At 39.2% G+C, this 27,922-nt stretch overlaps 1 protein-coding gene across 3 annotated transcripts; it reads right to left on the minus strand.

Moving 5' to 3' along the window:
• Positions 1-212: 212 nt before the first annotated feature.
• On the minus strand, positions 213-27,911 carry afg1lb (AFG1 like ATPase b). 3 transcript variants are annotated; one of them, XM_041976374.1, is made up of 13 exons: positions 27,788-27,911; positions 27,195-27,493; positions 23,794-23,848; positions 23,567-23,668; positions 23,142-23,269; positions 17,963-18,062; positions 14,410-14,468; positions 6,136-6,218; positions 5,428-5,498; positions 4,104-4,204; positions 3,193-3,333; positions 2,377-2,484; positions 214-2,083 (listed from the first exon to the last, which is right to left on the minus strand). In XM_041976374.1, the coding sequence occupies exons 1-13, from the start codon at positions 27,900-27,902 to the stop codon at positions 1,937-1,939; spliced, it is 1,509 nt and encodes a 502-aa protein (XP_041832308.1). In that variant the 5' UTR covers positions 27,903-27,911; the 3' UTR covers positions 214-1,936. The 3 variants fall into 3 exon arrangements, with proteins under 3 accessions (XP_041832309.1, XP_041832308.1, XP_041832307.1); XM_041976373.1 differs by having other exon boundaries at positions 5,428-5,501; XM_041976375.1 differs by lacking the exons at positions 14,410-14,468; positions 17,963-18,062 and having other exon boundaries at positions 213-2,083; positions 5,428-5,501.
• Positions 27,912-27,922: the final 11 nt, after the last annotated feature.

The following is a 27,922-nucleotide window of genomic DNA, read 5'->3' on the forward strand; positions in this document are numbered from 1 at the left end:
TTCACATTATCTTATATCCACCTTAAACTGTAGAATATCTGACTCAAAGAACAACTCAGTGCTTAAAGAAATTGAGAGGCCATTTTTCAATATAATGTTTGGATGTCTTTTAATTATTTGAACTAATTTAATGTTTTTTTTTTGTCCTTGTAGACATAGATCTGCTGATGTGACACAGTGCATGAATATATTTCCCTCGTCTTAGATCACCTCAGTATGAGGAGCTGGGTGCCCTTTTTAAAGGCTAAAATGGGGACACAAAAAGACACAATCATGCACATAAGCCAGAAAACAGACAGAAAAAAATATCAAAGATTTTTTTTTCTTTATAAATTCAAACCTTTAATGAGTTAAATACACATTATAGAGGGTTATTCCCTTGAAACACTGATTGAAAAATTGCATCAGGACAAAAGCTGACTTCTATATAGTACCTGCTTCAAGTATCAAGACAATAAGACAAGGCATCATATTTTCCCTTATGTCAGCATGTGATATAAAATCTATGGTCCATAGAGGACGGAGACAATGACCACTCCTCCAAGTGAGGGCGAATCATCCAGTTAAGACAATCACAAAGCAGGGCGGTCATCTCTAGTTGTGCCTGATGTCTACCCCTAAATTGCGTGACGCTGTGATTAGATTAAGGGGCCACAGCATAGGACATGATTTATTTTTCTTAAATTGAAGGTTGGGGGTTAGACTCAGAGCCTCAAAAGTAAATCAAGGATCATTAAATGATGCATGTCATGCGCATGTATCTGTGCACAGACTCACACACCTGCAGTGTCCCTTGAATCTAATTTGATAATGCACTTACTCTGGCATGTTTAGACTTGTTCCACTCGATGGCTAGTTGGCCTCGTTGTACAAACACTGTCTTATATAATGTTCTTAGTTTAGATACTGTAGTTGTTATCAAAGCATGCTGGTTCAGCCTCCAATGGTGCACTAGGATGACCTCATCCACAGATGGCCAACAATGAACCTTTAGTAATTGGTTGATCTCTGCTGCCACCTACAGGCAAACTGAAGAACAACAAACCACTGTTCATTAATTGTGAAAAAATATAGAGAAAAGGAGATTATTCCACACGCTTTAAAATAATATTAAATCTTTAATGCTGAGCTAATTTTGAATTGCTGATTGATGTTACAGAAATCAATAGAAGTTTTTCCATTTGTAAAAAAATATTGCATGGCTCTATCATTTGCAGCTGCATCTAACACAAAATATTGTTTTTTATTTTACAAAGCATCTGATTTAATTACTCATCTACACATATCAATATGGCTCTTGTAAAAACGTGGATGGTGGCTTGGAACTGTGTCTAACTTTGCATTAAATCAATGAAGATAAATTTTCCTTTCCAACCAGACCAAAGCACAGTATTAGGAAAAGAAAAAAATAACTAAAAACAGCTTTACTTGGTAAAGAATTCTGAGATGGAAATGCTTATACCAATCATTAAATACATGTATTAATATCATGCGTTACATTTAAAATCTATACAGATGTGGTTTGACATAGACACCAACATTTAGAAAATTTAAATCTTTTGACAATCAACCACTAGGGGGCACTAATCACCTATAGTGAAGTATACTTGGTCCCCCTTGTCTGAACAGAGCACTTTTTTGGCTTACAGTTCACACATGGAAGCGTTATCTACATTAAGATTAACATTAACAGTCAACCAGATGGAGAGAACATACCTTGTATGAACTAACAAAACAGGAAATAAAATAGCAAAACATACAACAGATGAGGAGAAGCCAATGCAAACAGGTACTGTATGAGTTATGCTTTGTTATGTGTATTTACCATGGAACAAACACTTTTATTACCAAAAATCAAGTGATCCTTTTTTCTCACAGTGTGGTTGGTTAGTGAAGACTGGAGGTAGATAATTATCATAGCAGTTGTTTACAGTTGTTAGATGTTCACGTGTCTCTTTCTGTAACTGCGATCTCCCTTCATCCAGTAAGACTCAGTTTGCATCTCCTTCAGTCTAGAGATGGTCCTCTGGAAGGCAAAGATCTCCTCCTCGGCCGTGAACAGGGTGAGCCGCTCTGCTGCCTCCTGAAAAGAAGAGGAGTAGCAACTTAAACACTCGATCGGAATAAGGAGAGGATACAGCCTACATATTAGAATCAAAAGGTCATCCAGTAAATCCAGCAGCCTTACAGAATAAATCTGTGCAACTGTGAGTGTGAATACTGCAAACAAACAAACAAAAAGATTGTCTAGTTTTCTGGTACAATTTCCAGAAAACATAAAAAATTAAAACAGATCTGTGTTTTGGACACACACTGTGCTATGAGGGGCTTTTGTAACGAATAAAAGAAGAAAATAATAAAGGGAGGAGATCTTACTCCGCTGAGGCCCAGGTCATCCAGCAGCTGTCGATCTCTCTCGTCTCCACCTCCAGTGTGGTCAAAAAGCCGGTCTAAAGGAGCTGCTGCCAGCAGGACCACTCTCACCTGGGAAGAGGGATGACGAAAGAGGGAATTATAATAAAGATTTTTAATGAAGGCAACTTTTGTTCAGTTTGAGGGTTTTCCTCCTTTTATTTTAGCTCAATATCAAAATCAAATCTGAACCAAAATATAAATTTGTTATCAAATGTTAAAATATTAGACTAAAACTAACATTTGAAACTCCTGAGGAAGGTACATGGTGCAGTCCTTTTACAATTACCATAGCTACTAAAGGTGTGTAAAATGCCTTCAGCAGATTAAAGGACAGAACAGCGAAACACGGTAAACTTCCAGCTGCTGATTCCAGACTGAAAGTAGAAGGTGGACATACTCAATGGGAGACTCTTCCACCAGGGGACAGTCAGTGCATTAAAGATGAGCAAGGCTTGGCTAAGGAGAAGCTTCACATTTATGTCCACATCCCCTGGATATGGCGGATGATATAAAGGCAGAACAGCGTTGCAGGATTTACAAGGAAGCTTTCAGACCACAGTCAAGACGTGGCTTCCATCTGAAGGGTAAGGTGCAAGCCTGCACTGACCCAAATTATGAAAGATGACCTGCAAGCAGCTTGCAAATAACTGTGCCAGAGCTGATAACTCAAGAAAGTACAGAATACATCAAGGAAGGAGAGGAACATGTAAGTTTTGATTCCCATCAGAAACCACCACCAATTTCACAAGATATAATTATTGTTTTTCAGCAGGATACCTTGTTGTCATAGAAGTTGTCTATGAGTGTGGTGAAGCGTCTAGCCTGGTCCTTCAGAGTCAGCGTCAGCATGGGAACATGGCGAATGAATACGGTGTCAAAGAGCCTCGCCATCTCCAGGTAGTCACTGGCACCTAGAGCCTGTAGAAGCAGGAGGCAGGTTACATAAAGAAATGAAGCCAGACTGAGCCTCTGCATGTACACTGATGTTTCACTAACAGCAAACTGTGTACTCTACATGCTTGGCCAGAAAAAAAAAAGAAAAAAAAGGAGGGGGGGTATTTTGTGCAAAACACTTTTGCGGATGCAATGTCCTTGGCCCCCCCTGTCATTCAGTTTGATTGCTCTTAAAATTAATGAGGACATGGCAGAATATGTCAGAGGGAGCCTTGATGCACAGATGCCTTCTAAAACTCACCGTTGTTCATAATGGCTGAGACTTTAACACACACTGTAGATTACCTCACCACATCATTTTATGTGAGGCACAACAGGCTTCTCTCATTATAAATTAGCCCCCCCCCCCCAAAAAAAAATGTCAGCTTTTTGACGTTGAAGAGAAAATAGTTTTAAGATGGAGGGCAAAGTCTTGGACAATACAAACTCAGGGGATTGAGGTACAATGACAAAAGAAGGGCTTTGAATATGAGCAATTTCTACTTGTGGAAGAGTGGAACTGGAACATTAAGTGAGTGGACTGTGCATGAGTTAAAAAAAAAAAAAGCACACACAGTATGACATGTTTTCAAAAGGTATTTCCCTTTTTACATTATAATTTGTACTATTACTATTACATTTTCTATATATCCAAAAGATTTTAACTGCAGCTGCCATGTGCCTTTATGTGTGCAACATCCTTACAATGATCCAGCTTAATATTCATAAAAGGAAACAATGTGAACAATACTCACTCTACCACACAGCTCATCAAAGGTACAGTCAGCGATGGAGCCACAGGTCTTTTTAAGAGTCACGTCTCTGCCCAGCACGGTGATCACCTGAGGACCTGTAACTAAGGAAACACACACAAACAACATGCATAATCCTCATATAAGTACAGCTTTTTATCATGCCTACAAAAGTTGGTGATAATGTTAAAGAACATTTATTCTATTGGAAAGTAGAAAAAATATATATGTACATATATAAATAAGAATATGAGATGAAATAATAAAGAAAGATGATTATTTAGAAGTCCTGCAATTATTCAGGTGTGCTAAAATACATTTTGATACAATTAAATCAGACAATATAAAAAAGAAAAAATCCATATTATGATTGTAATAATACACAAGCTGGAGTTTAATAACACTACTGACTGCGTTTTCAGGCTTGTCCCAAAGCTGCAGACCTTTCTCAAATTCTCCCAATCACCAAATAACAGTATGCTTGATAAATGATGAAATCTTAAAACACTTGGTCCATGCCAAATTTCACTGACTGCATCTCCATTTTTACTTCAGAAACCCTCAGCCTCTCGAGGATGTTCTTTTTATTTATTTTCCTGACCTACTGCCAACAAAACCTTTTGGTTGCTGGAGAGTTGGAGAAGGGTTCAAGGAAGAAACTTACTATTTTTGGTACAGATTGCACTAATTTTTATTAAGATTTGCAAATTATTTCACTCAGATTAATTTTCTAAGTAAGATTTTACACAGTATCCCAGATCTTTTGGAAAAGGTGTAGCATTACTGGTGTTAACTTCAAATTTGAGCTGTGGTTAACATAAAAAAAATAATAAAATAAAATAAATCACTAGCTAACTAATTAAGTGAATGATTTGTGTGAAGCCAGCTGATCTTGGTCTTGTGGTTTAGTAAAGTTATTGGGGAAAAAAAGAGAAATATTACTGAGGAGCATAGTCAGATGTATCATTTGTACATCTACGCACAAATGAGTGGAATAAAATAAACACATTGCATAAATAAGCTAAAACTTAAAGGTTTCACTAGCTTTACAAGAAGGTTACTATGCATTTTGAATTTTTCTATAGCATACCCCCTGTCCACTCAAAAAAAAAAACAAACAAAAGAAAAACAAACAAAAAAACGACAACAAAAAACACATTACTGGCAAAGCTATTTGTCTGTTCAAAGGGATGTATACTATAATTGCATCAGGTTCCATCCAAATAAATAATATTTGTAATCAACAGTATACACTATTTAATGACATTTTGTGCAAAAAGCAAGCTGCAAAGTGGACAGAGTTAGAGCTCTGCTTTAACTTCCTTACCACTCTTTTGTCTTAACGTGAGCTCCTCGAACAGCGCGTCCAGGAAGGCCTCTGCACCAGGCTCCCCACTGCTGCTCAACACACAGGCAGAAAAACACATAGAAAATAACAGGATATAAAATTAATAATGCTGAAGTGGCAGCATAAAACGGTGGCAGCAAGCAGAGCATGGGTGTGGGGTACTTTGCTTTTCACTCCATCAGCATTAAAAAACCAGGATGCTAGGCTCTAAACACAAGCGTCAGCCAGTGAATGAGACTGTAAAGACTGTGCGTTCGTGCGCTCGTGTTTTAACGGCAGGTAAAAGGGTGTGATGGGCTTTATTTACATACAGGGAAAGGATGAATACTCTTTTTGGCTGTGTGTGCATGGGCTCCATCATGTAATGAGGAAAATAGAAAACTAGCTTTTAAAGCTCTGCCATTTTCTCATGTTCTATTGATTCATGTTTCATTCTTTCATGTCTCTCTCAAGGTAATGCAGGTCTTTATAAACCTCCCTACCCATTTCTGTCTATTTATGCATCTGTTTGCCTTCTCTTCCTGTCCTTTAAAAACATCTAATTACATGATCCATGCAAACATTTGCTGCATTTGAATTCTTGTGTGCATGCTAATGTTGATGTCTCAGAGCTAAGCTTGACTGTAAACCAACAGGAAAAAGAAATCAGTGATATAACATGCATGTATGTGTGAGTATGTGTCTTACAGGTGGTACAGTTTACCAGCTGCAGGCTTGTCCAGCCCCCTGTAGTCAATCCCAGAGTCCAGACAGATGGTGTGGCAGTAGTCCTGTACACACAAAACACAACATACTGAAAAACAAATAATAATTTATCTTAATTTATGTGTGTTCTTGATTTGGGGTGCTCATGTGGTTTACAGTCATCATATTAAGAACTGTTTCCCATAAGAGCATTTTAAAAACCTGACCCCAGGGCAGAATATGTAATAGTTACATTTTCCACATCCCATAATGCTGGATTTTCCCAAAAGAGCCCCAAAACTTCTATCATAGTTATGTTTTCCAAACTCATTTTTCTTTGCCTTCAGAGAGCTTAAGTAACATGTTAGTATGCGAAGATGTTCATCTGCATACCTGTACTATGTTGACTTAGTAACATATAAGGAACAGGGGTATTATGTGAAACTGCTTTTAAAAAGGAAAGAGAAAAAAAAAAGGAAAAAGAAGTAAAAGTTATTGTCACAGGCGACTTAGACTCGCCCTCCTGTCCTCATATCTGTTCACATAAATCATAGTACGAGCAGAATAATATAATTAAAGGTTTGTAAAGGTGAGTGCACAATGAGTTACGGGACAGAATTATTATTTTTTTCTTTAATAAAGAACGGTCCACTGCTTGCTCAGCTAGAAGAGATGATAAAAAAAGCACTGAAGCTCCTTTCCTTTTTATTTTTTTATCATTATTATTATTATTATTTTCAGAATTTGAACAGTTCTTATTGTGACTGCTACTTTGACATTTGTGGGTCATTTCATTCAAGTGTGAATGTTCCTAAGCAATCAATCAATAAATAAATAATTAAATAAAATTGCTTTCTAAGCTCTAGTTTATAGTTCCCTCAAACTGCATAGCAGGTGTTCCTTTGTTGTCCGGGCTGTTGTTCTGTTCTGTGTCATGTCTGATGCAAAGTTTGTTTCTGTTTTCAGTTTTCCTGCCACTGTACAGCTTTTTGTTTGTTTATAATAAATGACTATTTATCACCTGCCTGTGTCGTGCCTATGAGCCTTCATTAAGCTCCACACAACTGCTTGACAACAAGGTTTTGGACATGCAGACAAATGTGGTTCCTATGGTTTGAAGGAATAATAACAGTAATGATCACTTGACTGTTTGAATAATTAGACATAATCAGATTATAACAAGGTTTATCACTGAATCTGCTTCTTGCAGATGTAAACACACTAATGCAAGAAAAATGTAACATGTGAAGTCAGGCATCATCTCCTTGATTTCGATTATAGCTGCAGGAAAGTCTTTGTTATGTTGACTGGCAATTCTTTGTGAACTTTGCAGAAACTTTAGATTTCATGTTTTTGCTGTAGATTAAAATGAAACCATGCATTGCCAACTTTATAAAACATTTTTAGTCTTTACATGTTCTGTATGTAGAGATCCGCAAAGTGAAACATGAGCGCTCTGAGTCACATTCCTCTCACTACAAATAATTAACTGGACAAAGAGCAAACACTGTATGGACAAATAAAATGATGAGGCAAAACAGAAAGCAGCACACTTTTTTCAATCCTCTGACAGCTCTCAGATTTAGAGTCACTTTTTCATGCTTTATTGAGCTGCACCATTGTTCTGCAGACATTCAAGTGTGTTCCCACTGGGGTGAACCTGCGATGCAGTTTAAACTTTTCCAGATAGTGTAAAACGTCAACAGGATTTATGTCAGGGAGTGCAGTGCAAACTATAATCATCATCTCCACCATTCTATCAAAGAAAAGCGAGGAATTGCATATCATTCCGTGCAAGCCATCAACGGCTGACTGAGTATTCAGCGACAGCTCCATTAAATTATGAAATCAGTGAATTTCTGCCACTGGCCTCCTTAAGCTGCAGGATAATTAGTAATCATCACAAAGCAAGGGGACGGAAATACTCTATTCTTCTCTGCTGTCAACTTTTTATCTCCGTGTCCGCTCACACAAACGGGGTTCCCACTCTGAGCCAATTGGCTGAATCAGGCTTAATAACAACCTGACAAACTCGCCCTCCCCCACGCACAAAAGGGAGGTGTCATTTCATCAACCTTCTGTGACCCCACCAACCGGTAAATAGTCCCTCCAGAAAGACAGAAAAAAAAACTTGTCACTATTGCCGCCACATCATTAGAATCTCAGTTTATCTTTTTTTCCCCTGCCATCTTCTACCCTCTCCCTTTGTGATCAGCGTCTACCTACAGTAAAGACGGCTGACGGAGGTACAAATAAGAGAGAGGGAAAGAAGGAGGAATGGAAACACAATCAGAGATGATGATTCCATTGGTTATTTATAATCAGATGAGGCTGAGGCCCTGCGGGTCATTACTTGATTATCCATCTTGAGGGGATTGTCAAGTCCTCACTCCTTCAAGACTTCCTCCGCCTACACATTGTGGTCTTTCACCCCCCTCTCATCCACCCTCCCACATCAGTTCATCAAGCTCCTCTTAGTCAAATTCCATTTCTAGTCAGCCTCCTTTGCAACTTTCTATCTCATCCTTAAATCCTTTTGTACAGTTATAAAACATAAACCAGATAATCAATTTTTTTTGACAACTGTGTGCAGTCTTCAAACTGTTAGGGCAATGAACCAATCAGCTGACTTATGATCGGGATAATTAATTTTTCTGGTGCGAAATGTATGGATTCCAACATGCTTCTTGAACAAAACAAAGAATTTGATGGCAGCAGTCCTTTTGTATAGTTACAGGATTTGCTGCCTTTCTGTGTTCATTTTCGAGCTTAAACCTTTTGTGAGTTGACAGAAGATGAAAAGGTCAGATGACGCTTTGAAATGTGTCCCTTTTAAATAGGAGCTGACAGATGAAATAGATAATTAAGTGAAATATCAGGCTGTTAGTCCAGTGGTATAAAAACAAGGCAGATGCGAAGCAGAATTGTGGAAAGGCAGCAAAGAAGCCGCAAAAATGTGGAGTTCCACCACTTCTACTTCAGACAAAAGACACAAGATGACAGACATGAGAATCAGAAACTCTTTAGAAGAAAGTCATGCAAACACATGTAGCTTCAGTCTCGTCATTGTCTGAGCTGTCCGCTGCTTTCTCTGGACAGCCATTTAGCATAAAAACGGAGTGGTGTTTTCTTTTTTTTTTTTTTTTTGTTCTCTGCTGCTTCAGCTCCCCTCTTCACCCGCTCCCTCTGCGACATATCTCACTCCTTTACTCCTCAAAAAGTTGCTTTTGAGTTTTACAAAGAGTGCGGTGCCATTGAGCTGCAACAAAAGCCAAGGATAGCTGACTATTGGGCCCTGATGAGGTCCACTCCCTCATTACCCGGCAGCAGAAAACATTTGATGCTTTTTTTTTGTTTGGCCTGGAGAATTGACCAGGCCTCAAAGAAATGCAGGGTGGGATAGCTGAAAAAGAGTCGAAGGGGGGAAGAGAGAGAGGCTAGGGGGGAGGAGGGGTAAAGGTTGTCGTTCATTCAGCCATGTGTGTCTTACAGACTTGTGTGGAGGGACAGAAGAAAAGTGGGAGGGGGTAGGGATAGAGGGGTCGAGAGAGAGACAGGGCAGAAAAGAGAGACAGCTTAAAACACTGCCTTTATGCTGGCAAGTTCTGGACGACTCTTATGACATCAAAGTGTTTTCACTAACTGGGGAGCTGCTGTGTGTGTGTGTGAGCAAGCAAGCTGGGGGTGTATCTGGTGATTTTATTCATTCCTTGGCAGTGGGTTGGGGGGGGGGTGAAGGGGTGGTACGTGACAATGTGAACACCCTAATTACACCTAATGATCTATTCCCTTAAAGTGTGACCGCCATAGGCCAGCGATGGATTGTTCGGCGGGGTCGTTCTCACAACCTCCCCCTGCCTAGGCTGCTCCTCCTGGGGAAACATCCTGCGAGTTACAGGCCCCACCTTTTGTGATCCAGGACCCCCCAACCACTAGACCCTCCACCCTGAACACCTCTTGAGTTTTGCTGGCTCAAAGCCGAACCAAACCGAAACTCAGGGTTGGCTGTCGTTCCTGCACCTGGCCGACAGAGGCTCCACAAGTTGGGAGCCACGAGCAGGGATGTAAGAAAGGGGCTCCATGTTCTTCAGTAAATGAAGAGTATTAAAAGGTTCGGAGTCTGTTATGGAGTAGATTAGACAATACTGGCTTTACTTAAGGGCACAAGTATCCATACAGGGGTGTAAAATATCAATGTTTGGGTATCAAAGTATTAAAGGTAAAAACAAAAGCATGCATGTGATGTTACAGAACAAATATAACAATTTGTGGATGTGCACATGAACATCTTTTCTACTCTACTGAAACAAAGATGCTATTATAGTTTCCATGTGAAGGACCACATTCCAGTAAATCAGCATCTACAGAAACAAGTTTGTCTTATTCAAGCAGTCACATTGAACTGCATGGCAAGAGATCATCTACAGAGAAACACACACACATACCACTCCACACATACCCCACTGTAGCCTTGTGGACACGCAAAGTGCAACATCCTTGTCGGGTGTTACCTTGAACTGCTATGGCCCACTTCACTACTAACTATATAAAGTCTCAACATAATCAACCTGTAATCGCTTTGTAAATGTTTGAATAAACAACATCTGATTTTATTATCAATACAGATAATAAGACATCAGTTAGGCAAACCAAACCAAGGTGATAGGATCAATGTAAAACAAGTAAAAACTGAGACCCAGATTTCATTCCTCTTAAGTTCAAAAGAAGAAAATCAATGTGTACTTTCTGAAAGTTCAGGTTTTAGAAGAGAAACAGAATGAAGGGGAGGTTTGCTTTTGAAGCATACGGTTAGCCGCATTGCCCTGCCATTAAATGTTCTGAAAGACAATGACTAACATCAAATATTGAACTCCTTTAGATTTGAACTGGCAGGCTTTTCTGCTCTTCACAGTCTTTTTCACCAAGGTCTTCACTGGAGGGTCGCATCCCTCTCCTTCAATTTCTCTTTCTTTAGCATTCTGTCTTTATTTATATATTTTTCTTCTCATCACTAACTGCACAGCACATTGTATTTATTGACAATGGCAAACAAAAAAGGAAAAGGAGAGCGGATCAAAAAAGACTTAAAAAAAAAAAAAAAAAACAGGAAACAGAGATACTCCAAGTTGCTTCAGGGTTGTTGTCATGTGTTTCTTCTCCCCTCGGCAGCTTTTTGTGCAACTGCAATCGAACAAGTGAAGGGAAAATAAAGTCACTATTCTCCTACCAAAATACAGAGACCTGACCTTGGGTGAGTAAAGCCAGTGAGCAGAACTGGATGGTGATAGAATAAAGAGTGGGAATAGAAGGGTGGAGAGACTGGATGGGCAATGAAAAGTGGAGTGGAGAGTGAGTACGGCTTATGAGAGAGACAAGAGTGTTTTAGTTACAATACTGGCAGTGCCTATTAAAAAAAAAGACCCCAAACAGTGTATTATACAGAACTCTGAGCTTTGCCATGGCTACAAAGAGAAAGAAACCTTAACAACAGAAATGTTTCTGATGGCGTCTACATGAAGCACAGAAATATTAGATTATTTTGGAAATGGAATTTTGTTTTCTAAATAAGTTAAGCTTTGGTGATTATAAATACAATGTAACTGATATAATGATGTGACATCTTCAGGAATGAGAGCCTGGATGTTTGTGGAGGAAAAGGCACTGGGGAAAAAGGGGTCCCAACTAATCAGAAGTCAATAGTTAAATAAAGACATCAACTCAGGGGGACAAAGGTGGTGGATTGACCTTTACCACTGTGGCTCAGGTGATGAGAAGGAGAGGTCAGAGGCTATTTTTACATGTTAACACCCTCATTCTCTTCTAGACTCACTATAGAAACTCACTCTGGCACGAAGATGCAAGACCGATCCGCATCCAAGACTCCTGCTCCCTTCAAGCATTATTTTAATCTGTTAAGGGTCAGCTAGTTAGCAATGTCACCTCGCTAAAGCACGCTTTAACTTTGCAGAGAAGTAGGCAATGCAAACCTTAAAAAAACAAAACAAAACAAAAAAAAAAGACCCGAAAAACCAGATGGCTTCACAAAAGGGAACATGGTACCCTGAAAGAAATTAGGTAGTACGGGGCAGAGAGGGACAACAGGCATTCAGGACCTTGATGAGGGTGGATTAGAGAGGGCAAGGGTGTTACTGGGAGGGTGTGTGGGGAGAAGAGTAACTCCAAGACTTCTCCCGTAGTAGTGCATTTGCATTTGTGTGAGTCTGAAGTTACCATTTTAAGATCAACCGCGCTCATTTCATGTACCTGTGGTGGGATTTCAGTTGATTTTGCACACAGTCATGCTCATTTTAAACGTTATATCATAACAAGTTAACAGGTATATATCCTAGATCAACAAATGAGAAAAACAATGCTAAGGATTATACTCAGAGCAGGACCAGTGATGAGCTCTGAAGCAGAAACTGAATGAAAATGTTCCACAGTCTAACCTCAACATGCTGATTGAGCCATTTTATGCACCAATCATTGCAAACAGTAATCGATTTATTATTTTCAGTGCTACTCTAGTATTCTTAAAGCTATTTTATTCACTAATTATGACAGTGTCATGAGTGCCAATTTTCAATAATCCAGTTACAAAGGAGTGTTTATCTGCTGCTTGATATGTCAGTGTTCTAGATAAACCTTTGCTAAATATAAGCTGAGAGCATTAATCCAGAATCCATCGCTCTAATGAACCATAAAAAACTCAGCTGTAAACATAATGAGATCCACATATGTGTGAAACATTTAGCTAACCCTTGATGTATTAAAGTCAACTCCAGAAAATGAAGCTGAAACAGGAACTTTTAAAACCTGCATTCTATCTAATGGCCAACAGGTGGAGACTCCTGTAGGACAATTGTCTTACTTGTCACTTCGTTTATTTAGGTGAACTTTTTCTCTTTTTCTGGTCACTTGTTTCAAGTCTTTTCATGCAAAATGGCTTTCAGTTCATTTATGTTTTTTTCACCAGAGTCCTGAAATGTTTAAAACGTTTTCTGGAGCATTACAACATTTGCGCCAGGCCTTCTGCTGAAAATCAAACTCTCTGGATGATCATTGAGTGAGACATTGTATGAATGTGTCAGGAAACAGTCCAGATCATTTGCATCTGCAGTGTGCATGAGTGTGTGTGCTGTGGAGAGTTTGCCCTTTCTGCTCACCTGTATGCCACTTTCTGCTCGTTCTCCACAGTTGTGGATATACACAGTTAGATGCAGTACTCATATGAACACAATAAGGAACTTCATCTGCTATTCTCAACTTCTAGAAAAGAAGGTACAGTAATTCCCACTGCCTAATTTCTGCATTGTGTGCTGCTTCCTACACAAAGTATCCTGCTGTGATGTGTTTGAGAGAAGGGTTACAGTGGAAAAAGACCAAACTAATCTGTCCGGACTTGTACCTGAAACTCTCCAGTGCTCATGGAAAAGGCTTTAGAGCAAACCCAGTGATAAAAATGGTAAGCTTTAGGGTTCTTCAGCGTGACTGCATGGTTTAAGCAACTTTAAAGGTACACCATTAACATGCAATGTATGGTTTTCAGAGAAGTACAAACGTCCACAAATAACTATAAATTCACTATTGTTACACGAACTTTGTTGAAACTTGTTAAATTCTCTGTGTTGTAATTTTTGAGGAGGGAGCATGACAACTGCTCAACACCAAATTTCTGTCTGTTGCTGTTCCCACATTCATGTATTTGTGCTTTCGAAGAGTAAAAAACAAGCAGTATACTGTAAGAAGCTGCAATGGTGACTGAATACCAATAAAAGGTGCAAGAATGCTTTTCTCCTCTGTTACAAAATGCACGACAACAAATTGTTATGCAATTATTTATGATCATGATCACTCCAAACACATCAATGATCATCTGAGATGCAGGCGGGATAATGATGCAACCTGCTTAAATTGCAAAGTAGATTTTTTTTTTGCTAGAAATGGCTAACCGCTGTGTCGCTCCACTGCTTTCCTCTCCTCCTCCCCTCACCCCCTACTTTTGAAATGCAAGCAGCCTGAGTCAGTCATTCAGCTCATCTACCCATCTCCCCCATCTCCCATTCACATTACCTGCACTCTTCCCATCTCTCCCCACCTTTCAGTGTGCCCTGGTATGATCAAAGACAGCTTTGTGACACTTTGCAAGGCATCCAGGAAGCAGAAAACATCAAACCACTAAAGAGCAACAGAGGCAGACATACAAGTGTGTGTATGTGTGTGATAAACAAATGAATAAATTAACAAGAGAAGAGAGAGGCATGACTTTGTCTCTACCTTCAGCATGTCGATGAAAGGTAGAAAGGTGTCCCTCTGAAGTCCATTTTTGTACAGATCTGAAAGAGGAAGGGGGGGGGGGCCTGTATTAGAGCTGCTGTTTAGCCTCCTTATAATGTCATTCCCCCAGCACAGATTGGCAGATAAAGTGGCTATTGATGAACTGAAGGATGGGTGGGGAGGCAGGACAAAAGGACTGGGAACCAGAGGAGAAAAATGGATTTCTGCACCGGCAGCGGCGGCAACATAAAATTCATTACATTCCCAAACAATGGTGGCAAGAGAAAGGACTGTCGCCTTTTCAGCGCGTACAATGTCCACAGCGGCTCGCTGAATAGAGGTTTCAATTAGCTCGGCTGGAACAAATTACATCTGAAGTAGCATCCCTGATAGACAGATAAAACAGATAGGGACTCACACACAAACATGGACAAAGACACACAGGCAGGGACACAGTGAGGCTTAACGAATGCAAACAAAAGTTGATGTTTAGGCTTCAGCTCAGGATCTAAACACAAATAAACCTCACTTTATAACTCCGGTACTGTAATGAAGTGTGCCATGAAGGAGATACAAGTATTGTTTAGGTTTTAAAAGGAATAAAAATCAATATTTATGAATACATTTAGCTGCCTCATTGCCAAAAGTTATTTTAAAGAATATCACTTCCATATCTGTGTGGTAAATATTACTTTGTATTAATTAAATGACTCAACAGCTTATTGTAATAATTAGTGAGCTTTAAAGATGCTCTTACCAAAAAACCAAACTATATCAGAGAAAGGCAACATGTATTCTTTAAAAAAAGTGCACTGAGTCATGGAAGGACCCTTCTGGTTTCATCTCACTGCCCATTATAATGCCCCTTTTATTACCTTAAATAGACACACATAAAACTGTGGATGAAATTTGCTCATGCATAAAATAACATTAACTACATGTTATCAACTGCAGTGACAAGTTTCAACTGCATACCATTTATCCTCCTCCCCTTCAATGAGATTAAACTCCATCAGAATTAAAAAAACAAAACAAAAACTAGACGTTCTAGCCATAAACTACCTCTAAATTCTCCCTCCTAACACATCTAGGCCTTGTTGATACCTGCATCTCCACATCAATAAAGATGGAAAACGTATGCCTTTCATGCCTAGTTGTCTCTCATGGCTTTTAGTGTTCCATTAACCTTGTAATTAATACCAAGTAGGCTCTCTATCAACTTTGCCTGGTTTGACGCTTTGTTCTTAATAGCTAGTAAATATCAGAGACATGTATCTTTGTTTATGAGAGCCATCTTGCTGCCATCCACTTCACTCAAGGCTTTGAGACATCAACATCTTCCCTTGAGAAAGAGGCGTCAGAAAACCCATCATGCATTTATCTCCATCCTGATCGCTATGTTGCTAATTTTTTCTCCGTCCTGTCTCTACTGGCAGTAAATGCGACATCAAAGCCTGTTAAAAGACTGAAAAGCTGAGAGGTGCATCAAATGTGCTTCCTTTTTTTGCCCCCTGTGGTTAATTGCTGTAAAAAGGGAACACTTGGCATGTTTGTGTAACAATCAATTTACTCTGCTGGAGCCAAATCTGAATACATGAAACTATTTAGTAAAGACTTATGTAAGAAAAGAAACTGACAAATGTATTTACCAAGGTGAGAAACAGAAGTTTACCTGCAAACATCTTTTGCCATTTAACCTGTAGTAAAATAGGGTTAAAGCACTCACTGTAAGGTTTTTGCACTCTTAATGCTTATTTTCTGTTCTTTGTGCGTAGTTGCTGAAAGCCAGCGGATAGTTGCCACTCATTTCTAATATCCAACCCCCAAATTGACGAGGTCACAATCGTCCACCTACACTAAGTGATGGAGCTAATCACAGGAGACCAGAGGGAATGAAATTCAGCTAACTGATTATTTGAAGAGGCAGACATTGTCTCAATACTGATGTGGTCTAGTAAAAGGTTCCTAAACTGCTGAATACACAGATTATTTTTGATTTTCCAGTTCACAAGGATAGTTTTCTTTGTGATGCATAATGTTGTGAGGATCATGTGTGCAGAGTTAATTACCATGTTAATGTCACCCAAATCACCTAGTAGACGCAGTGTGAGGGTTTGCAAGAAGATGACATTTAAGCCATGTTGACATGTCTTCACATACCTGAATCCAGAACCCGCGGACAGGTGTGCAGGACCACAAGGAGTGAAAGTAGTTCTCAATCCTGTTGTCAGTACAATACGAGCAAATATTTGATTGTGACAGACCCATCCTGAGCATCCTTTGTCCTGTATAATGAGTTCTATGAAGAATTTTGAGTTGTGTTACTTGCATGTGAGTCATTTTAAAAAGATGTTTAAACATATTTGTGGCCATTCATTTTGTTACTGGATAAGTGAGCCTCTTATTTTGAAGTGAGGAGATTGAATATTCTAGCTTAGATAATAGTCTTTATGTTTTTGATAACAGCTTTGTGGCATCGAGATTCGAGAATTCTGCTACCTTGATAGGTAACTGAAAGTTTAACTGGTTAATGGTATATTATATTATAAAAAATAACAGATTTAAGCTGGTGGTATTCTAAAAATGTATTGCTCCTGATTCCATATTGTAAAGTAAGTATATTAAATGACAAGAAGTTTCCTTTTCTATTATTAGTTATTTATTTTCAAAGTAATTAGTTTGTTTGGCCAGGACATAACCTCAATCTCATATTACAACTAATCATTCTAATAAAAAGTCATGTTGTAGTAAATCTTAATTATTACAGGCCACATTTAGGGGGTGGATCTGGGAGTCGCCGATGACTTGGACATTTATGGAGTGATATTCTTGTGGTTGTGGTAACAGATCTGGTGAGGGTGCTTTCATGGGCATGTGTGCTAGACCTATGATTTTAGGAAGACCAGCAGTGGAATTATATCTCATCTTGACTGCGGCTTGTTTTTGAATCAATAATATGAATGAATTTTTTTTTTTTCTGGAGGTAAATTAAAATGTTTGGACACAATCTTCAATATCTTATTTTAAAATAACATAATGCTTTTTTTATTACCAGAAGTTACTTTAAAATTGGACAAAAACATTACTTTATTATTATATTTCAATGAACGGACAGCAGAAGACAACACAAATGCTGACTTTGTTCAAACTTGTCAGCTCTCAAACCTTCATTAGAGCACAGCTAAGTGTGTGATTTGTTCTTTCCTAAGAATGCATCCGAAATGCAAAATATGTGAATGTGCTAAAAAGCTCCTAAGTAGGATTTAGGAACAAATTTGTTTGTCAAAATGATTGGTGAATGAGGCTTGTCTTTTGATTTTCTGCAACATAAACATGTATGTTAGTTGTTGCAAGCATTTATTTCCAAACTAGTACTGGATTTTAAACTGAGTCCATGGATTAGAAAGATTCATTCCAGTTGCTTTACATGGACTCGGACTGTCAAATTTTGAGGAAAGAGCTACAAAATGATCCCCCATCACCACGATAGCATTATTATAAACAAATAATGAGCAGAAGTACATAAATTGTAATGCATGGGAGCGGGTCATACCGTCAGGGGCTCTGTTGGAGGTGGCCACCACCACCACTCCAGTTTTGAACATCGTCTCAAACAACTGCTTCAGGATCATGGCATCAGCAATGTCAGTCACCTGATAGAAGAAGACCAGAGAAGAGGAGAACCTCATTTTTGCAATGTATAATCTACTGTGTGTGTGTGTGTGTGTGTGTGCATGTTTGCGTGTCTGAGGTCAAAGCAAGCCTTCAACACTCCATGTTGATTAGTGTCATTCAGGTGTGCTCATTCAGTCCTTTTTGTGTGGTCATGGCCATTCACACTCGCTGGTCTACACACACACACAGATATACACACCCTAAACCACTTGAACTGACTGCAAATGGTCACGAAGCAGCTTTCTGCTGGGGATAAGCAGCTGAGACAAGGTGGCAGATCTGCACCGATCAACTGAGCAGACGTGAGAATGATGCACGAAACACAAAAACAAGGAAAAGAAAAGAAGGTTTAAAACAGAGCAATGTCAGTCAGCGCTGAGGTCATGACAGCAGACAAAGCATCCATCAAAGAAGGCCTTATAATAAAAAGCATATTAAATTGTGTGTATGTGTTTTGTCTGAGCTACACACAAGGCTGTAGAAAGTTACAATACATCAATCCAATTCAACTGTCTGCTGCCTTTTTCATCCACATCATTTCCATGAGTCCACAATGAACAAAGGTCAATGAAAACACTGATGCAAGGACGTTTATGAGTCGCTGGCTGTTAAATGAAGAGCTCTGACCTTTCTATTAGCAATCCAGTGCTCTCACTTTTGTTCTTATTCTCTCATCTCTCTCCCTCTTCCACCTATGTTGTTCTTTTGAACATCCATAAATGGAGAAATCATGTTACCCAGTGATGCACAGTAGTCGAAGCGCCATGTATTGAGCACATCTGATCAAGCATGACCGACTGAGGAGGGTTAGGAGTAAAAGAAAATTAATGAATTTGCACCAGACAAATTTAACAAACTGTCATTTTTATTGAATAAAATAAGGCCCTTTCTACAAATAAAGATAAAATATTCAAAATTAGCTCACTTAATGTATTGCTGTAAATATGATATTCCACACTGTTAAATATGACTAAAAAGAACAAACGCCCTGTATATCTTAAAATGGTTTTGGTTAACTGGCAACATGACTGAGCATCCTGGATAGGCTCAGTGTGTTAAATGGAACACAGGAGTTTCCCCATCAAGAACACTTCTGAAAGTGTACCAAAAACAAAATCTCATTGTTGCTGTATGACACTGCATTAGCCTAAACAAAATAAAACTCATAAGGGATGAACAGGAAGGTTAGCTGGAGTCAACAGAAAAAAACTGCAAAGAAGAATCAAGTCATCCTCACTGACAACATCCTGTAAGGTAGTTAGTCACACTGTTTTAGAAGACAGACCATTTATTTATTTTTTAACTAACGAAAGTAGCCATGAACTACATTTCATGCCAGATTTCACAGAGTAAGTACTCAAAGCATAACATAAAGGTAGTCATTTTTGGAGATAGATGTGAAAGCATTCAATCTTCTAAACAAACAGTGGTGCTGACAAAAACATTCTATTCTACTATTCTACAGTCATTTAGCAGACGCTTTTCTCCAAAGCGACTTACATCTGAGAGTAAGAACAACACAAGCAAGAATTCAAACAGGATAATTAAGTGGTAGTCAGGCTGCTGTGAGTCCAGCTGGACCCAGGTGCTGTCATGTAGTGCTAGAGGTAGTGCTTTTTCCCCCCTCTATAATAATCCTTTGTTTAATTACAAGATCATCAGAAACATTCAATAGCCTCAGGCCTTTGCACTTTCAGTCCCAGCTCCCAGCTCCAGAGCCAATATTAACCTCTGCTCGATGACCAGACCTGTCTGATCCCACCCTGGCTTATAGTCAGATATTAATGCATATTAATGAAGAGTGTGGACAAAAATATTTAAAACGTTTAAAATACTTTAATATGTTGTAGACTCTTACTTAGAGAACAGCTGGAGCTTTTAGTTAAAGTACTTAAAATAGCACTTTAACTTTAGGTGTGTTAAGTTTTGGCCAGGGATATTTTCTTTATCTTTTTCTACAGTTTTCAATTGAAATGCAATTAAATGCATTTTCCAGACAATACCAGAGTTTGAACTTATAATATTAATGTCTGTGTCTATTATTTGATTCAGTTGTCCACTAAAATACATTTTAATTAATAAATGTTGTTGTAATTAATTAAAATTATTTTGTTTTAATCATGTCTCACCACTAGTATATGTGTGTATATATATAAGATAGCTCGATAGTGTGTTTTCTACATAACATAGTTGAAGTATTCCAAGTCATTTTTATATATACTTATCTTAAGAACAGCAAAACGTAATGAGAAATGAAAGATGAACATATACAGTATGTCTTTGTTCTACCTCCAGGGATCCGCTGCTTCTGAAATCTAAATCGGATGAGCACCCAGTGTCAATAAAATGGCCCTCTAAGTTGTCCTTCATGTGTGATTGTTTGTTTGACTTCATTTTTATTGTCCTAAATGAGAGCTGTTGTGTTTGTGACTAGAAAGTACAGATGTGTATGTCAACATCATGTCACTCCTGAGATCGATTCTTTAAGAAAATCTATAGGCTGCCTCTTTGAATCCACAAACTAGACTGCTGCAGGATCAAGCAGGTGTCCGCTGCACCGCCCTCTCCTCTTATTCCCTCTTATCTACTTCCCTATATATAACAGGCACTTCTGATGGCCATACCCACAGCATATGCCTCCTTTCACTCTCTGGAGAGTCTTCTGCTTTTGCATATTAGCCTCACTGCCCTTGCCAATACTTGATTAACATTTGTGCTAAAGCCTTGATTTTGCTGAGAAGAGGTGGCTAAGGGCATCAAATTAGAATGTGTGCCCATGAGTGATTGTGTGTGCGTAATGAGAATCAACAGAAAGCCAAGGCTCTGTGTCTCTCTGAAGGGTCCCGCATTTCCTGCAACCACAGGATTTTATTTTCATTTCAAAAGAATCATTTAAAAATGACCTTTTATACAGCATGGATTTGTTTATTCATGTGCCCTCAACACGGGTACAGAACGAGGGGCAATATTGATTGCTGGGTGAGCAGCGGGAGAGGGAAAGAGAATGGAAACCCACAGAATGAGAAAGGTGGAGGGGACTGATGTAGCACTTGTGGAACACAAAAATAATGGGGCAATCTCTGTCAGCCATTGCAGATATTTAAATGAGCATCCAATTACTCAAGCGTCTGTCAGTTTACAGCGAGCCACACGGGTGCCAAATTAAACCTCTTTTGATGTTACACCTCTTTATGTACACAACCTATGAGCAATTTCAGAGGCTGCACAGTGACTGAGGCTCTGAGACAATGACGCTCAAGCATTTTCTTCTCACTCTTCTTCTTCCTTTCTCACTCTCTTCCCATCTTTCCATCTCGGACCTCTCAATGGCGAGTATTCATTAGGAAAACAGAGTGGAGGTCGTAAAAGAAAAGGGGGGGGCTACAAATTACTGATAATGGCACGGCGCTAATGAAGAGAATGGAGAAATGTCATTAGCATTTAAGAGGATAAGATCCATCTGACCCGCCGCCGCCAGTCGCTTTCTAGCTCCACTCACTTAAGGAAGCAGGAGAGTGCGACTGATAACCAGCGCCTCATTTGCATGGCTGAGTGGAGGAGGATGCTGATTGGTACAGACCCGCGCACCCCCCCCCCAACTCTCCCAACCTCACAACCTCTTGTTTATGCATCACAAACAACGTGCACATGTTTACTTGTTTCCTCTCCATTCAACGGTAGCAACAGTCGATGAGTGAAAACAGCAAAGCTGGCGACAGCAAACAAAACAAATCAATGAGAAGGCGCAAACAGCGCCGCGGTTTAAAATGTGAAAGACGGGCAGATGAAAGGAGCAGCTCTTGATCCTCGCAGACGCATAGAGTTATTAGAGAGAGCTCCTGCACCTTCTGTGACCTCTGACCTGCTGGCATTAACTGTAATGATATCAGTAAGAGGAGCGACATTGTGCTGCTAACAGATGTGTTTGGCCGGCTGATGAAAAACACAGAAACACGTGTCCCTTCTTTACAGCAGTGAATGACTAACCACCTTACATAGAATTGTGAGAGCTTCAGTAGAGGCGCTCTCCTCTGACACTAAAAGATAGAATAATGAGAATTTCTGCATCACTAATGACTGAGGGTGCTGTTTAGTGTTGTAAATCCAGTAGAAAAAGAAACTGTGGATGACTTGCCTGTAATGTTTTAAGAGAAAACCATCAGTGAAAGCATATAAACAAGCAACAGGAGCAGATAAAGGACTCAGTTTTAAGATACTGATAGTGAAAATGTTATATCATGATACTTGTGAGATAATTCAATGAAGCACTACTGTACAAAACGTAAAAGAATGAACAGGAAGTGCTTTCTGCTTTGCCCAAAAATAGCCACTAGATGTCCCCAGTCCTGCTTTTTTTTTCCTTTGAATAATCAAGATCACAAACACACCTTTGCTCAAACAGGAAGAGCTCAACGTATAAATCTAAAGATGTACAAACAACAATTAAGTAGTGTTTTCCCATTCCTGATCAAGCAAAAGAACGGGACAATTCATGAAAAACAATGTGAATATTTTTCATTCAATCCTTTGTATGAATTTCAGATATTTTTTAATTTGTCAGTAGTGATAAAACTTAATTTGCTGTAAATTTACTGTTTCTGGCTTTGAATTTGGTTTAAAAAATCTACAGTTTCATTCAGTTCAGTTCAATTTGAAAGTTTCTGCAGCTAACAACAGCTGGTGAACATCTAAAGAAAATGTGGGCAGCACATGTTAAAATGAGGCATAAAATGACAAAAACATGACAACCCCCTCAAATAATGAGACATTAATCATTTTTCCCCACATATTTTTGCTTCTTTACAATTTTCTTAAAAGTTGAAGAACCTCACAAAAACAGACTTTATTCATACCACATAAAAATGATGCTCAAATTAACTGTGGACATAAGGACGTAATGCATAGGTGTGTTATAATTATATATATATATATATATATATATTACAATTAATAAATACGAGTATAACAGCATATTCACTGACTTCTAAGCAGGCTTTAAGAACAAATACACACGTGCAAACATGCACTCACAGAAGCAGTGCCTGCAATGCACTCACCTGAAACTCATCAAAACACAAGAGGCAGGTCTCATTGCTGATCTCCATGGCAACCGGTGATATGGGGTCATAGGTGAACATTTTCCCTAGCCTTCGTTTTGGCAGGCTTTGTTTCCTCCGATGGATCCCTTTAAGCAGTACACAAACGTCAGGCACATCTTAAAGCACACCTGCATTGGCAACCCAAACCCGCAGATGAAACTGAATAAAGCAGTAATTTCACCTGTATGCATAATAGTGGGCAATTAGCATTAGCAATTAGCATTAGGGCCTTTGGGACAAACAGAGAGTTAAATATAGGATCACCAACAAAGAAGTCAAATAATTAAAAAAGATAAAAATATAAAAAATAATAATAAAATAAGGAACAATTCCATAAAGTCATACAAGCATGTCTTTGTGGTCTAGTGTAGGAGGAAACTGACTTTTGTGGATGTCCAGCATGAAGCCATTGAAGTGGACTCTCTTTTTATGAAGATTTTCCACATGGGAGTAAAACAGATCCATGAGCATGGTCTTCCCTGTGCCTAAAAGGGTGACAGATAATAAAGAAAAAAAACTGTCCTGGAAACAAATATCTTTCAGAGATTTAGCATTACAAAAAAAAAATGACATTTACTTCTATGAGATGAAGAAAACCGTTCAGTCTTACCAACATCCCCATATATATAGAAGCCTTTAGGTGGTGGTGGTCTAAGGGGTACCTCCTTTGGGGAGAAAAGGGAAAACATTAAGCTTACATTACATCGTAACAGCTGCTTGTAATCAAAACCAATTATTCACAATCATTAACCACAAATCAGCATTAACCCCTGATTGATGCCACAAATAACTACAGCTTATAAACTACATTAACTTCTTTATATTTGTTAAAATGCATGCCTGAAGCATAATTTCATAAATAAAAGCATGCTAAGGCATTAAGCCACCACTACAGTGTGAGGTTTCACGTTCAACAGACTAGCCCGCTGCGGGGGAGGAAGACAAAGGGGATCTAATCAACAAGACAAGCCAGGGTTCCCACGAAAGAAAAGCATCATCAGAGGAACAATGAGGGGATTTGTCAGACAAAACGGAGAGGACTGGATGAGGCTCCATACGAGATGGAGTGGACTTGTCTGTGCAGTCTGTTTAGAGCTGCTAATTGTGATACGGTACTGTTGCATTGAGGTGCTGCTGGAAGTCATTGTGCTGCCTGCCTCCTATTATCAAAAGGTCCTTGCTTCAAAAAAACATCTCCTGTGTGACCGAGCTGAGAATACAGAGTAAAGCCAAATATCACTAGAGAGGACCTGAGCCGTGTAAATGCATGTGTCATCAGTTTGCAAAAGGATAACGTGAAGCATATGTATTTGCAGATGGCTAAATTACAGATTAGTTTATGCAGATTTTAAGAACATTGTGGTTGAGGATTCTCCATATCTTGGACTGGGAAACACCAAATTGCTTTGGAATTAAATCACTCACTAAACAGAAAGGATTGTCCTCTTAATATTTAATTTAGCAAGCATTTCATGAGGATGATACTCAGTGTCTACATGCACTTGGTCTCCGCTGCACAAGGAGCACTTGACTCTCATAAACGTTGAGAATGACAGATTGAAAATCAAATTAAAAAGCAAACTTGTTATCCATCCTCTCCCTCCTCTTCTGCCCACTCTGCTCTTCCATGTACTCCCTGTCCTGAGCGGGATGTGGTAAATTGGAAGAGCTACAAGCCTTTCCTGTCTGTTCTGGCAAAACAGCATGTGACTTCTTCCTGACTTCCCAAGCTGCCCTCTGGCATGGTGGGGTAATTGTCAGTGGTGGATGATCATTCTGCCACGGCAGAGTGGAGAAGGACAAGGCTGTCCCTCAGCTACTTTGTCTAGCTGCGTTTTGCAGCCCAGTCTGCCCTTCTGGTAAAGGATACAGACTGGCACATGAGTGGAAAGTTCACATGCAGGACATGGCTCCTATGGCTTTTAAATGACTTGAGAAAAAATATTTTTTAACCTGTGAACAAAAGCTGAAGATGACATGTCTCACACTAGCATGCTCAATGAAGTGTTCATAGTTGACTAAGTTAGGTTCAACTTGAACAATTGTCCTGCTTAAGGTATACTGTGGACAGAAGGACTCTATGATGCAAGTCTGACTTGAAGAGTTTGGCACTCACTGAACAATAGTCCATTGTCAGCCAACCATCCGCAAAACCACGCCACATTGGGTCAATATTAAGTCAAGTGTACTCTGCTCTCAGACTTGGTCAGTTAGTGAGGACAATGGCGGCACTTTCACAGAGAGAACAGACACCGCAATGACAGTGGTATGACCTGATTTAAACTAGAATAATTGCATAAGTACTCAAGTGAGTGTGTATATGTGTGTGTCTGAGAGAGAAAGACATAACAACAAATAAGGTGCAAAAAGAGGGGGGTTGGTGGGGTGGTCTGTGGTGATGTTGATAGCCTAACACCAAAGTATTTGTCAGAGTCCCAAATCAAAAGCAAAAAGGACAAGAACTGTCCAAACAATAGGGATCCCCTCATTACTGCATGGGGATGGTGAGAGAGTGAGAGGGATGCAGGGACAGGCCCAGCAGGTGGTCTGCCCTGCCGCCTTCCAAAATCTCTGCCTAACCCTGTGTGTCTGCGCTAGCCAAAAAAAAAAAAAAAAAAAAAACAACTCCCACCCCTGATTATGAGACAGTCAGCTCCCCTGACCTAAAAACAACAACAGCCCCCTGCATTATACTGTTCCATAACTTAACTGGACAATAAACTTCCCAGACCCCTACTCTCCCCACGACCTGAGCCCCATGGCCACCATCAGTGATGCAACTGTAGTGCAATGGAGTCAGCTTAGTAGATCCCCCCTTCATTACATCCATACACCACGAGAGTCCAGCTGCAATGTTACTATATATATCACACCCACAGTCACTCGTTTCTCCTTTACAACTAATTCTAATAAATATAAACTACTCAAGAAAGAGAAACAACTATCTGCTAGAAGAAGAAAAAAACAGTCAGATTTGGCACGAAGTGTCTAAAAAATTTAACTTCTTATTTATTCATTAGCTTTAAGTGATTTGTCTGTGAGGTTAACAGTTGTCTGGGGCTTTTCCCAACACTGCCATGCACTCCTTCCCACCTTGGAATAACCAAATAACCTTACATGCATATCTATAGAGTGAGAGAAAATTCACACAGGCATAAAAATAATGTGCTTCATACTAAACCATTCTTGCTGTAGGGCTGCAATGCTAATTATTATTATTGTACCCCACAGCTGCTCCCTAAAAAGTCACCTTAGTAGCTTTATTGAGTTTTCAGCATTATCACGTGGTTATCATCAGTGGATCAAGTGAAATAACTGCTGACACACAAGATGATTAAAAGCTGTTAAATCATCCATGGCTATCTTCATTCAGAACAGTTATTAACCATGAGTGCCAATCCATCTTGAAGACAAGCAGAAACTCTCTCCGCTCTTAATGATGACTGCGACATAACTTTCTAGAGCAAGTGGAAGCCAGGATCTGAAGGTTTAATTTAAACTAGTGATCTTAGTAATAACCAACAAGAAAATTCTGGATTCTGCCTCTTGCACAAGTCCTTTCTAAACAAAAGGATCTGGGTTTTTATGTGTACCATAGTTAGTGTTTAAGTACCATATGACAAATCAACCTCACAGTGCCATAAGCACAAGCTATAATCATGTAGACAGAATTACTTAGAGGTTAAATGATGTGCAAGGTTCGTTCTGCTCTTCAAACTCCTTGAAAATTGGCTAAATCCAGCCAAAACATTATGTAGTTGGTTATTTTGTCTGTGCTGCTTTGTCTTCAGTCAGGTGTGCTTATGTTTCTTGAGCATTCCCTCAATAAGGGATCAGGTAATTAAAGAGGATTAGCACAACAATTCAACCATAAGTATTGAATTTTATATTGTTAGAACAATCACTATAAGGATGTGTAAGGAATAATACATCATAAAAATGTGTTTTGCATGTGGAGCAATTCTTTCTCATAAATTTTCATCATATCATTCAATATCACAACTAATTTTCCTCTTCAGCCATTACAGCGCAAGACTTCTTATCATTCTGAGGTTCATTCTTGTCCTGTTTTGATTTTACTGCTGGTGGATTCAAATAGATGCTGTTACTGTAGGTTTTTAGTGTCTGCTGCAGCTGAGCCAGTCGCTGAAGAACAAGTCTCTGTTGAGCATCCCTCCTCAGGGACCCACGCTGAACTAGACGATCAAAGTGACCTACGGTGTCACCCGGGCCATAAATATCTGCTGCTGTTGGAGGGTCAGAGGACCGGGATGACACAGACAAACTGAATGTCCTCCAATTACTGTAACCTTAAAAAACAACAACACATACACACAAAACAGCAACGTTAATCACACGTGATCAAGCGATTATACCTGGATATGATGATAACGTGGCAAGAAGAAGAAGAAGAAGAAGAAGAAGAAGAAGAAGAAGAAGAAGAAGAAGAAGAAGAAGAAGAAAAAAAAAAAAAAAAAAAAAAGCAGCACATGTGTGTAACTCGCAGTTACCAAATCCATATTACCAAAGACAGGTTTTAGAAGCTTTTGAAATCACGTTTTTCTGCAATTCAGAAAACAACATTATGGCCGGAGGATATTTACCTTTTGCAGCGCAACTGTCCGAAAAAAGGCATATTTTCTTTACACTCAGAACAGTGTCTTTTAACAAAAAATTAAAAGAGCATCTCATAGACGGAGAAATTGTGTAGGTCGCCATGATGCTTCAAAACGCTGAAA

The sequence above is a fragment of the Melanotaenia boesemani genome, chromosome 22, assembly GCF_017639745.1.
Source record: "Melanotaenia boesemani isolate fMelBoe1 chromosome 22, fMelBoe1.pri, whole genome shotgun sequence".
NCBI lineage: Eukaryota > Metazoa > Chordata > Actinopteri > Atheriniformes > Melanotaeniidae > Melanotaenia > Melanotaenia boesemani.

Coding starts and splice junctions, on each gene's coding strand:
- afg1lb (XM_041976373.1), bottom strand. CDS start 27,902: ATGGCGACCTACACAATTTCTCCGTCTATGAGATGCTCTTTTAATTTT. Junction 14,469..17,962: donor CTCCAACAGAGCCCCTGACG/GTATGACCCGCT, acceptor TTCCTCTTTCAG/ATCTGTACAAAAATGGACTT. Junction 4,205..5,427: donor CACGTTAAGACAAAAGAGTG/GTAAGGAAGTTA, acceptor GTGTTTCCTTAG/TTACAGGTCCTCAGGTGATC.